Source organism: Halichoeres trimaculatus, unplaced genomic scaffold (genome assembly GCF_033239565.1).
Source record: "Halichoeres trimaculatus isolate MK-OKI-2021-1 unplaced genomic scaffold, fHalTri1.1 fHalTri1_scaffold_16, whole genome shotgun sequence".
Lineage (NCBI taxonomy): Eukaryota > Metazoa > Chordata > Actinopteri > Labriformes > Labridae > Halichoeres > Halichoeres trimaculatus.
The window spans coordinates 25,946,274-25,959,949 of record NW_027437194.1 but is presented as its reverse complement, the minus strand read 5'-3'; the positions used below and the strand labels follow the sequence as shown (position 1 = coordinate 25,959,949).

At 40.5% G+C, this 13,676-nt stretch overlaps 1 protein-coding gene across 2 annotated transcripts in view; it reads right to left on the bottom strand.

Annotated features, from left to right (window-relative positions):
• LOC141805738 (chondroitin sulfate N-acetylgalactosaminyltransferase 1-like) overlaps positions 1–7,888 on the bottom strand; it is a 30,129-nt gene extending 22,241 nt beyond the window's left edge. The window contains exons 1-2 of one of the 2 annotated variants that reach the window (XM_074690927.1): positions 7,756–7,888; positions 1,916–3,129 (exon numbers count right to left, since the gene is read on the bottom strand). In XM_074690927.1, coding sequence (XP_074547028.1) covers positions 1,916–2,693 — 778 coding nt within the window. In that variant the 5' untranslated portion in view covers positions 2,694–3,129; positions 7,756–7,888. Of the gene's footprint in view, positions 1–1,915; positions 3,130–3,751; positions 3,814–7,755 lie in introns of those variants that run through there. The other variant, XM_074690928.1, reaches the window with a different exon arrangement.
• Positions 7,889–13,676: the final 5,788 nt, after the last annotated feature.

Here is a 13,676-nt window from a genome sequence, read left to right as displayed (position 1 = left end):
GCGGTGAGGACGACGTGCTGGTTCTCGGATGTGAGCTGGGAGGTGACGACGTGGACCTGTCCTTCCATCCATCGTTGTTGGGAACGTGGGATCTCGCTCCGGGGGATGGATGAGCTAGCTGTGCTAATCCAGTGGCATCATCCTGTTCACGGACGTGGCTGACGGAGCTGACATCGGACGCCGGCGACACATCGGAGGAGCTTCGCCTGCTGTGAGCAGACAGGATCCAGGAGACAGAGACTGAACAGACTGCTGGGGAGGCTCAGTCCTGGACCCTGTGGAGGTGGAGACTGGCTGGGCTGGAGAGTGGTGGACGAGTGGTGGACGGGAAGTCGTCATCTAATTTCTTATGGACCTTTTTGCACTTTCTGTACTCTTTCTTACTTTTGTTTTCTTAAATGCTGCGGTGACTCCTAAATTTCCCCTTGGGGATAAATAAAGTATTTTCTATTCTATTCTATTCTATTCTCTATATACGACACGTTCAGCTGACAAGAGCGGAAATAAATCTCAATTTAAGATATTACAAAGTTTGAATAATGACTGGATCGCTTGCAATAAGTAAGAACGTCTCTCTATGCATTAAGCAGAATTTGGCAAGGGGTGAGGTACACCCTGGACATGTAGAGACATACAATCCTTTACAACCTGCCCGGCTCTGGAACTGAACCAGGAACTGGCAACGGTGTAAACCACTGCACCACCGTGAAGCCCTGCAGGTCCCACTCTGCATTGGCAAAATAATAAAAAAGAGATCACATGATCTCTGCCCTTATCCTCATGTTTGGTCCAAACTGGTTGCAACCAGACTCACCGTGGAGCCTAACTTGGACCCATCCTCAGAGTCTAAGGATGACCCCACAGGATGGCCCAGATGAGTTGATGAAGGGCCTTTAATGGGCCCAGTAACCCAGTAGAGACCCAGCACAGGAAAGATACAGCATGCCAACCTATTAGACTGAAAATGAGCCACGTTGACCTGAAAAGCCCAGGAAGATGTCTTTTTCCAAGATATTAAAAATAAAAATGATTGAAATGCTCAGAAAATTCTGCCACTGTAGTGAGAAAAATGTGTTTGTGATTTGTTCTGGATAAGAATAACATCCTAACACAATAAATGAAACAAATGCATGTGTTGTAACCAAAGAATGTATGATTAATGGACGTAGTCTCCCCGGCATCACCTGTCTCTTTCTGAAACAAATTTTTGAAGCAAACCGGCCATACCAAATCACAGCCATATTGGAAGTGACGAGAGCTTCAAGTACAGCTGTAGGGTGCATGTCAGTCATGTGACCTGAGCTGTGCCTCTGATTGAGCGAGCTCAAGATCTCAATATCCTCTGGACCGCTGAGTTAGAAAAAAAAATCCCCCCGTATGGTGTGTGCTGATACAGAAACTGGCGATTCAGACAGGAGACGTTTTTTGTACCAGGCTGTAAATTTGGGTATTTCTACTGTAAAAACAGCTTTTTTGGCTTGGTGTGTATGTGACTTGTAGTACTTCTGGAGCCAGCCTCATGTGGCCACTCGAGGAACAGCAGATTTTAGCACTTCCGCATTGTCTCTGTCATTGTCTTAGGTTGTCGCTTGGTCTTACCCATTTACACTTGTTTCACTCTTTAGTCTTCAAGCAATGTAGGTGTCCTTTTAGTCTTTAAATATCTTGAAACAAGGCCTTATTCTGGACTTGTCAATTGAATATGGCTCAAATCAAGTACAATTAGACTACCTTACCAAAAACAAGAGACAAACACTTGCACTGGGAACATCACATTGCTTTAAAATAAAAAAATAACGCATGAGCTGAGAATCAAGGAACCAACATTTTGTATCTTGTAAGACAGAGGACATTCATTGTTTTCATCCCTGGCGTGTGAACCATTGCGTGTAGTTGGCGTTTGACTCGTACTCACCTTCTACGAAGTCAGATTGCGAGTACACTTTGCTGGCTTGGCTCTTCCCTGCAGCACTCTTGCCGTCCTGCTGCGATGACGGCGTGTTGAGGCTGTGCAGCGCCATCTCCAGCACCTCCCCCAGCTCCTTCTTCTTATCCTTCCTCTGCGGCTTATCCTCCGGGTGCCACCCGATTCCTTTCTCCAGCTGGTACACCCTCTGCAGGGTGAAACTCTCAAAGGGCACCACTGCATACTCGCTTGGCAGCTTGGTGCCAGCTGTCACTTCAGCCTTGGACAGCTGGCTCCTCAAGAACTCCTGGAGGTCTGTCTGCTGGGTCTTAGCACCCTGAGCCTCAGCTAGACCACCTCCTTGTAATCCAGCCCCAACTTCCTGTACTTCAGCGGGGGCTCCTGTAACTCTCTTCAGACTCTCCTGCACTCCTTTCAGCTGCTGACTCCTCTCCTGCAAAGCCTCTTGAAGCTGAGCTATCTGCTCCTTCAGGGAGGAGATGTGCAAGCCGTGCTGCTCCTCACGCTCCTGGAGGAGCGCCTGGTAAGACTGAGCACCAGGAGGACCTCCACTTTGAGAAGTCCCAGCTGGGCTGGTGCCCCCCAGGCTGGGGTGGTTGGGTCCAGAGTGGGGCAAGGCTTGGCTCAGCGGAGGGCAGTCGGAGTGCGGCGGACTACAGGTCATAACATAAAGCAGCGACAGGGAGCAGCAGAGGAGCACCAGCACGCCTACAACACGGGACACCCAGGCTCGAAGTCCATGCCACAACATGGCTGCATGTACCATCAAAACACACTCCTCACACACACAAATATCATGTAACCTCACACACTCAAGCCTCGATAAGAGCCCATTTGTGATTATGTTCCATCACCCAGCGAGGAAGCTGGCTACTTATCAGTATGAGGTCATTTAATCTGAATTAGGTCATTGCCTCCTCGCCGTTTGAGATTGTAACGTGTTTTGTCATTTGCAAATTCAATGTACGGTGCTCAAAAGGCTGGAAAAAAACACTTTCCCCCTCTCTGTTGCTCCAATTAGCTCCATATTCTGTTAGCAGACTCTGTCCCGAACTGTCTTACATCACTCATACGTGACTCATCTGTGTCTCAGAAAATGTCTCAGAGTGATTCAGTATTCAGCTCAGATGGATCAGGGGGGTGAAGCACGGGACAAAAATGCTTCATGAGAAAGTCAATCCTGGCCGGTCAGGGGCAGCTTCCTAAAACAGAAAAACAGAGACAATCATTTTGAACATCTGCACAACCCACAGCTGTACCACATCAACATCAGGGATGGGTACCTTTCACATTTGAAACGATACGGTCCGGTGCCCGGTACCTGGCAATCAGTACCGGTACTCAAAGGTACTTTCTTATCTTTATGTGGTAAAAAATATCAACTTCTTTAATAATGAAATATAAAAAAAAAAAAAACGATTTAACAAATTTATTCTTTAATATATAACCTTGCAATGTTGTGTTCATGTTCAGCATGGAAAATCACCTGCTCTTCCTCTCCCTCCCAGTCACAAGGATGCATTTAGGTAGCTAAACATGGTTCTTTTTGGTTTTACATGAATCTATACCTGGTACTTTTGACAGAATTTGGTCGGTACCTATAAAAGTACCTGATTCAGTACCCACCCCTAATCAAGGTTAACACACTCATTGATTTTAGAGCCTTTCAAAGTCAAAAGAGAAATTGATCCCTGCTATAAACCAATGAAACAACAACAGCCAACACCCAGCTCTACAATGTGGCATATACAGCGTTCCTCTGTTAGTCGGCACTCCCTCCCTCATTCCCTCATTTGAGACACAATGAGAAACCACAATGCAGACCTGATAGGCAGAGCTCATCTCTGGGTAATTATGGAGGAATATAATGATCCATAACTGTGACGCCTCCCAAACAGGCATCACACCTACAGACTGACTCTACAAGTAAGAACGCACGTCTTCTCAGAGATACAACCAGTGTTTCAACTTATTCACACCTATATTCACACCTGTGTTCCTCTGTCATCATGCTTTAGGAAGGAGACTGAGGTTATACCAGGTTACTGCTGCACAGATCTGTCACATCTGATCATTAAAGACAATTTATAATGGAATGGGAATGTTCAGTGTCTTTTTTATTCTAAGGATTGAGGTTAAACAAAAGATTTAACTGCAGACAGATGAAGAATTTATCTCCAAAAACACTCACTGGGAAGGAAAAAATGACATAAAGTGAATGACACTTCAGATGAACTGACCAAGAAGGAAAGACTAATTGCAAACAGAGGGGAAATGAACACAGGTGTGAGACAAAACAACACAGGTGAAACTAATGAGTGCAATTAGAGAGGAGGGAAACAAAGGGACAGGAAGTAAAACTGATCCAGATACACAGCGAACAGGAACTACAAAATAAAACAGGAAACACAAGTTAAAACACACAAAACATGACAAATGGTGTATAATTCCAAAATACTGTTCTCATCCTTTATGAGTTACACTGACTATGATTGTGACGATAAGAGTACCAACAGAGGCTCTCTCAATTTAATATTTCTAAATTTTGTTTTGTTGTGACTGAGGGTTTTTTTTGCATGTGTTTTCTGTGAAACCAAATATATTTTTCACACTGTGGATTAATAAGCTTGATTCTATTTCTACATTTTTTTAAAACAACAACATATTTTATGACTAAATAGTTACTGAGAAAAAACAGTGTCTGTTAACATTTGACGACACAAACTAACGCCAAGGCTTTGGGTAGAAAAGGTGTCAGTTCCTGGGTAGTGGATGTTGTTTTTCTAACTTCTTAGTATGCAGTTAGTTGAATGTTACAGTGAGCTGTTTGGACCTACCTGTCAGTCTTGACTTATTTTACAGTAAGACAAGTTTCATAACTACTTACGAAAGATGCCCCACCCTCAATAGTTTGTCAAATACTGATGTTGAAAATGGTGTGAATTTCAAGTTAACAGTAATGTTGAATGGCTGATACATGGATGGATAAACTTGTGGGATATTTTTTTCTCCTGATTCGATTCTTAAACAATTTTTTTGGGTGCCCATTGGATTGAAATTGTGATTCTTAGACACTGATTTTGGCAATTTTTAGTTTGCTCAGACCATGTGAATAAGTTGAATGATGATGACCATGATGATGTCCACAGACCATGTCAGGGTCCATATCTTCCAAAACAGTGCATATCACATGTGAGTCAGTTTTTAGGATTTACTCAGAGGATTTGACATCTCAACTATTTCCAACCTCACTGAAAAACAAAGACTGAAATGAATGACTTAAATTCGGGAAAAAAACTGTTTTTTTTTTCAACAAAAAAATCATTATCTAAACTTCTGAAACAAAAAATCCTGATACATTAATACAACAATTTTTTTTCTCCCATCCCTAGAGGATATGTAAAGGTTTGAAAACCTGCACACATTTAATGTGAACATCCAGCTTTGTTACTTTAAATCCATGTGTTCAATATGAGAAAACCAGAATAACCTCTCCTGAATAACAATTTCTGGAAGAATTATACTTGTTAGTTCTTAACTGTGTGTGTTTAGAGGATTCCAACAACAGTGCTGCTGACAAAAGAGCAGCTTGATAAAATGACACTTGATTTGATGACTGAATGTCAAGATGAGTCATCAAAAGTGTTTTATGTTTAAAGAGAAGACAAAGACAGATCTTACCACACAACACTGAGTATTATTTCTGTCTATTCATTTTGGAACATCTAAATCTGCATGAACAATCCAAAAGATGTCATCCAAACTATTTTCTCATGTTGTGTGTTAAGGAAGTATATAGTAGAAGAAAATTAAGGTGCTGTTACCTATGCAGTCAAAGCCTTAAATAAATGCAAAAGATGAAATTTGATCCAGTGTCTGTCTGTGATATACAGATGTGCTTTGCAGGCTTTTTAAAACAGTATCTGTCAGGACTGCGTGTCAGTAATCAAGAGCTTCTCTGATTGAAATGAATCAAGGGTAGGGATGGGTACCTTCACGATGAAACGATACGGTCCGATGCCCGGTACCTGGCAATCAGTACCAGTACTCAAAGGTACCTAGTTTCGGTACTTTTTTATGTTTATGTGGTAAAAAAATATCAACTTCTTTAATAATGAAATATAAAAAAAAACGATTTAACAAATTTATTCTTCAATATATAACCTTGCAATGCTGTGTTCATGTTCAGCATGGAAAATCACCTGCTCTTCCTCTCCCTCACAGTCACAAGGATGCATTTAGGTAGCTAAACATGGTTCCTTTTGGTTTTACATGAATCTATACCTGGTACTTTTGACAGAATTCGGTTGGTAACTATAAAAGTACCTAATTCGGTACCTACCCCTAATCAAGGTTAACACACTCATTGATTTTAGAGCCTTTCAAAGTCAAAAGAGAAATTGATCCCTGCTATAAACCAATGAAACAACAACAGCCAACACCCAGCTCTACAATGTGCTATATACAGCGTTCCTCTGCACTATAGGGAAAATTAGTCGGCACTCCCTCATTCATTCCTTCATTTGAGACACAATGAGAAACCACAATGCAGCCCTGATAGGCAGAGCTCATCTCTGGGTAATTATGGAGGAATATAATGATCCATAACTGTGATGCCTCCCAAACAGGCATCACACCTACAGACTGACTCTACAAGTAAGAACGCACGTCTTCTCAGAGATACAACCGGTGTTTCAACTTATTCACACCTATATTCACACCTGTGTTCCTCTGTCATCATGCTTTAGGAAGGAGACTGAGGTTACACCAGGTTACTGCTGCACAGATCTGTCACATCTGATCATTAAAGACAATTTATAATGGAATGGGAATGTTCAGTTTCTTTTTTATTCTAAGGATTGAGGTTAAACAAAAGATTTAACTGCAGACAGATGAAGAATTTATCTCCAAAAACACTCACTGGGAAGGAAAAAATGACATGAGGTGAATGACACTTCAGATGAACTGACCAAGAAGGAAAGACTAATTGCAAACAGAGGGAAATGAACACAGGTGTGAGACAAAACAACACAGGTGAAACTAATGAGTGCAATTAGAGAGGAGGGAAACACAGGGACAGGAAGTAAAACTGATCCAGATACACAGCAAACAGGAACTACAAAATCAAACAGGAAACACAAGTTAAAACACACAAAACATGACAAATGGTGTATAATTCCAAAATACTGTTCTCATCCTTTATGAGTTACACTGACTATGATTGTGACGATAAGAGGACCAACAGAGGCTCTCTCAATTTAATATTTCTAAATTTTGTTTTGTTGTGACTGAGGGTTTTTTTTTTGCATGTGTTTTCTGTGAAACCAAATATATTTTTCCCACTGTGGATTAATAAGCTTGATTCTATTTCTACATTTTTTTAAAACAACAACATATTTTATGACTAAATAGCAGATTGATAAACATGCTGTGTTCTTCATGATATTTGCTATGAAGGTGTTTCTTTAACACTAAATGACAAAGAAAGTTTTAAATAAGTTAATAAAAACCTCAACTGACACCTCACAGTGAATCACTTAAACATAAAGTAAAGAGAGTTAAAGTGTAATTTTAAACAAATATCCCCAGAGACTGCGCCCACAGAGTGCTTTATAAAGAATGTGTAATTAAATTAAAACGTAAGCAGCCTTCCTCTGTAACTTTATGGAAGTAGCATTTTCAACACAAGAAACCTGTGTTTTATTAAACATTATTACCCAGCCTTTGCGCATTAAGTTAAAATGTGTGGCTGTAATTTCCACCACCTGCAGGTATCTGTCGTTTTTCAGCTCAGCACGTGCTCTTTCTAGCTCCCCAGGTGAACTCACCTCTGGTCCAGCGCTCGGTGGTTCACGGAGGTTTTTGTTTTGTCCCGGTTGTGCAGCGGTTCCTCTTCGCAGCCCTTCACCGGCCTAAGGCCGACTATCGCAGAGTGCACGATCAGGTGTGAGCGTTTGTACCGCCGAGGAGGGTGGAGCCAGCTGTCAAGAGCCGAGCTGAAACCAGATATAAGAGGTGCTGCCTTAGAGTTAAGATCACACACTGTGGTTCCAAAAACAGTATAAAGTTAGCTGTTAAAAATGTTCTTTCTGTTGTTTGACTCACATTTGTCTTTTATTTTTCATCAAATGTGTGTGATACATGAATAACATTTTAATAATTGGGAAAGGGCTTTATAAATAAATATTATTATCATAGATTGAAGTGTCTAATATACAGGAAGTATATAGTAGAAGAAAATTAAGGTGCTGTTACCTATGCAGTCAAAGCCTTCAATAAATGCAAAAGATGAAATTTGATCCAGTGTCTGTCTGTGATATACAGATGTGCTTTGCAGGCTTTTTAAAACAGTATCTGTCAGGACTGTGTGTCAGTAATCAAGAGCTTCTCTGATTGAAATGAATCGTGGGTAGGGATGGGTACCTTCACAATGAACATACAGTCCGATACCCGGTACCTGGCAATCAGTACCAGTACTCAAAGGTACCTAGTTTATGTACTTTTTTATGTTTATGTGGTAAAAAATATCAACTTGTTTAATAATGAAATATTAAAAAAAAAAACGATTTAACAAATTTATTCTTCAATTTATAACCTTGCAATGCTGTGTTCATGTTCAGCATGGAAAATCACCTGCTCTTCCTCTCCCTCACAGTCACAAGGATGCATTTAGGTAGCTAAACATGGTTCCTTTTGGTTTTACATGAATGGATACTTGGTACTTTTGACAGAATTCGGTTGGTACCTATAAAAGTACCTAATTCAGTACCCACCCCTAATCAAAGTTAACACACTCATTGATTTTAGAGCCTTTCAAAGTCAAAAGAGAAATTGATCCCTGCTATAAACCAATGAAACAACAACAGCCAACACCCAGCTCTACAATGTGGTAGTGCAGAGCTCATCTCTGAGTAATTATGGAGGAATATAATGATCCATAACTGTGACGCCTCCCAAACAGGCATCACACCTACAGACTGACTCTACAAGAACGCACCCCAGAGATACAACCGGTGTTTCAACTTATTCACACCTATATTCACACCTGTGTTCCTCTGATATCATGCTTTAGGAAGGAGACTGAGGTTATACCAGGTTACTGCTGCACAGATCTGTCACATCTGATCATTAAAGACAATTCATAATGGAATGGGAATGTTCAGTGTCTTTTTTATTCTAAGGATTGAGGTTAAACAAAAGATTTAACTGCAGACAGATGAAGAATTTATCTCCAAAAACACTCACTGGGAAGGAAAAAATGACATGAAGTGAATGACACTTCAGATGAACTGACCAAGAAGGAAAGACTAATTGCAAACAGAGGGGAAATGAACACAGGTGTGAGACAAAACAACACAGGTGAAACTAATGAGTGCAATTAGAGAGGAGGGAAACAAATGGACAGTAAGTAAAACTGAACCAGATACACAGCAAACAGGAACTACAAAATAAAACAGGAAACACAAGTTAAAACACACAAAACACAACAAATGGTGTATAATTGCTGTGAATGCAGCAATGCATTCACAGCATATGTTCTTCTGTGACAAAAAAAATTCTTCTTCTTCTTCATTCTTCTGCCTGCTTTTTTGGACCGCTAAGGCTCCTACAAACTTCAACTGTTTTCGCCGTTCAAACTTCAAAACGTGTGTTTCAGTGGGGACAAGGGGGCTATGACTCTTCAGAAACTTTTCACAAATACTTTCCAAGATATTTCAGAATTTGTGCGTTTTTTGGTCTTTTTGGTTCAAAGAGATGAATGCGGAATTTTCAAAATTTTCTCCCTTCAGGACATTTTTCAACCTGCTTCAAACCCTCCTCATTCAGTCATACATTCAGCTACAAACTCTATTCAAACTTAAAAATATTCAGCTATCTTTTGGCTTCATTCGGTGATCAAAAAATCACTCATACATTTCTCAAAACCCCTCAATTCTCCTGCAAAATGAATCTTTACATTCAAAACAGTGTTTATTTTTCTCAAAATGGTGTTTTGTCTCCAAATGACACACACAAACCACTATATGGACAAACATTTATATGAACCAGTTGAACACTGATGTGTTCAGTGTAAAACACTGTGATTACATAATTTTCAGGGTATGCATCAGTTACAGGATTGTAGAGGACTTACTTGCACATAGTTATATCGCAGTTCTTTGACTCTGTCTGAATTGCGTTCAAATGGAACTCTGTAGACTTGTTTCATCTTCAGAGAAGTTCTTCCCCAGACACGGTCCAGAGTGGATAAACTTATTCTATCAACATTTGGAAAAATGTCATTGTTTTCTAGTACTTTTCTTTGGATTTGTCGTAATGTAATGACATTATTCTCTAGGACCATGTTCCAAGTTTGATTTTCCCATTTAGGAGACAGTAGACGCTCCCCACCTCCTCTTGATGGTCGTCTTTCAGCTCTGCAATACAGAGAGTGAAATGTTGTAAATATTGTGAAGGGATAAAAAGAAGGAGTACATTTCTCAAATAAACACAAATAAACACTTTACTTTTTTACAGTCCTTCAGAACAGTCCACTGGCAATACTGTAATACTGTACTTATTGAGTACTGTGTTGAATTGCAGTACAACAATTTCCTAATACTAGTAAGACTATATTTCTTATTTTAATTTTGGAAAGTCTGGATGATGGATGCTATTGTGTATCTGCTCAAATTTGGCAGCACCCTTTTCCCAGCCTCCCTCATTGTTAGACCATGGTTCATCACATGGTCAACCAAAGTGGCCCTGATCTCATCAGAGATTATGGCCCTCATCCTTCCTCGTCCCTGTCCTCGTCCTCGTCCTCCTTGTCCTCCTTGTCCTCCTTGTCCTCCTAGTCCTCCTTGTCCTCCCCGTCCTCAGTGTCCTCCTCGTCCTCCTCTCATTCTCACACCTCTGGCTCAGGGACAAGGAAGGATGAGGGCCATAATCTCTGATGAGATCAGGGCCACTTTGGTTGACCATGTGATGAAACAAGGTCTAACAATGAGGGAGGCTGGGCAAAGGGTGCTGCCAAATTTGAGCAGATACACAGTAGCATCCATCATCCCGACTTTCCATAATGAAAATAAGAAATTTAGTCTTACTAGTTTTAGAAAACTGTTGTACTGCAATTCAACACAGTACTCAATAAGTACAGTATTACAGTATTGCCAGTGGACTGTTCTGAAGGACTGTAAAAAAGTAAAGTGTTTATTTGAGAAATGTATTCCTTCTTTTTATCCCTTCACAATATTTACAACATTTCACTCTCTGTATTGCAGAGCTGAAAGACGACCATCAAGAGGAGGTGGGGAGCGTCTACTGTCTCCTAAATGGGAAAATCAAACTTGGAACATGGTCCTAGAGAATAATGTCATTACATTACGACAAATCCAAAGAAAAGTACTAGAAAACAATGACATTTTTCCAAATGTTGATAGAACAAGTTTATCCACTCTGGACCGTGTCTGGGGAAGAACTTCTCTGAAGATGAAACAAGTCTACAGAGTTCCATTTGAACGCAATTCAGACAGAGTCAAAGAACTGCGATATAACGATGTACAAGTAAGTCCTCTACAATCCTGTAACTGTTGCATACCCGGAAAAATGTAAACATACATGTTTTACAGTTTTTCTCGATTGTTTACACACAATTTTTGGTTCCTGAGACACGATGACCACAACATATAACCAATGCACCAACTCCATGAACCAAGTCTGCTAAACTATAAGCACAATTCCTGCTTTTCACTCAGACTGCAGATCTACAACACACTTTTTTCAAAACACTACACACAATTCTCTGAGTTTTGGCACAATTTACATGAAGTAAACTTCTTGTTTTCACAAAGAACACAATGCCACTCAAAACAGTAAAATGAATATTCCTATTATGCACTCTGACTCATCACATGGGTAAACACCTGTCACACAATTTTACATTTAGCAATCAGAGCTTTAGCATAAAAGGGCAACAGGTGAGTTTCTCTGTTTTGGAACAATGGATGCCAACAAAATCAGAGGGAGAGCCAGAGGTGTGAGAATGAGAGGACTACGCAGAGGATGAGGAGGACGAGGACGGGGACGATGAAGGATGAGGGCCATAATCTCTGATGAGATCAGGGCCACTTTGGTTGACCATGTGATGAACCATGGTCTAACAATGAGGGAGGCTGGGCAAAGGGTGCTGCCAAATTTGAGCAGAAACACAGTAGCATCCATCTTTCGGGCTTTCCAAAAAATGAGAATAAGAAATTTGGTCTTACTAGTTTTAGGAAATTGTTGTACTGCTATTCAACACAGTACTCAATGAGGACAGTATTACAGTATTGCCAGTGGACTGTTCTGAAGGACTGTAAAAAAGTAAAGTGTTTATTAGGGCCCGAGCCCCCGAGAATCGGGGGGCGAAGCCCTCTTGTAACTGTTAGGATTCTTCTTCTTCTTCTTCTTCTTCTTCTTCTTCTTCTTCTTCTTCTTTGTTTCTGCCAATACAATGCCATTTTGCGTGCCTTTGGCTTGAAAAAAAGGCGAAATGACCTAGCCACAAAATTCAAACTCGGCGAAAAATTTATGATTCCACTGTCTCTGCAAAAATCCATCCCCCCTTGCGCCCCCTAGGGGCTTAAAACTGCAGCCCCTTGGTCTGCTTTCAGCTACAGCCTTGAAATTTGGTGGGTATAACAAGCATGCCCACATGAACAAAAAAGTCTCTTATGACTATCGTGAATTCTCAACATGAACTTCGCTATTAGCACGTAAACATGGGATTTTGACGATTTGTAGCCTACGCATTTGAACGAACTAGTCCTAGGGCTTTTGTCACAGCAACTTGGCATGTGTATACTAAACACATTGAACATTAATAATCATAGCTAAATTTACAGAATATTTTTCCGTTTGGCTAGGACACGGGCTCAAAGTTCGGCATTTTTCAACTTTGTCCAATCTGCACCAAAATCAAGACACATGTTCAGTGTTAAGCCCTGGACACAGCCATGTCATTATTCCTCCCAGAAATTACAACGCCTCCTGATGGCAATGGCCTGAAATTGCCAAAATTACATTTATAGGCTATGTATTTCAATGAACTACTCCCAGGTTTGGACTAAGATGAACTCCAAACTTGCCTTGTGGAAACTACACACATTGAAGATGAACACTTACAATACAATTCTTATCATCTTGTATGGCTCGGCCACAAATGGCCGCCAAAGTTCACCATTTTGCAACTTCATGAAAATCTTAATAGCTCTCTTGTACAATGTTGGATCAGGCCCAAAATGCACACACATGTTAACTCTCCCATCTCCAACACATCCATATACTTCTTTTCATCTAACACTACAGCGCCCCTTACTGTTAACAGGAACTCATGTCTTTTACTCTGTCATTTATAGCCTGTTCATTTTCTGACATTTTCTTTTTCATTCTTCTTGCAAATATCTGTCGTGCCTTCATAAAGCATTACAAATCAGCTCATGTCCTCAAGGTCAAGGGTGTGTCTATGCCACTAGCTTCACCTCGCTAATGTCAAAACACAGCAGGAAGTAGTACTAACTCAGTCATTTAAGGTCTAATTTCTTCCAAACTTCACACACACCATGAAAGTCCATCCCCCAACTTTTCTTTAACCTTAAATCTCTGCTACTGCAATAGCGCCACCCACTGGAAATGCTTGATCATATTATTACATTCATTTTAACGTTTGCTCCAAATTTTACACACATGAAGTCACTCCCACTCCTGACTGCTGTTGACATGAATTACA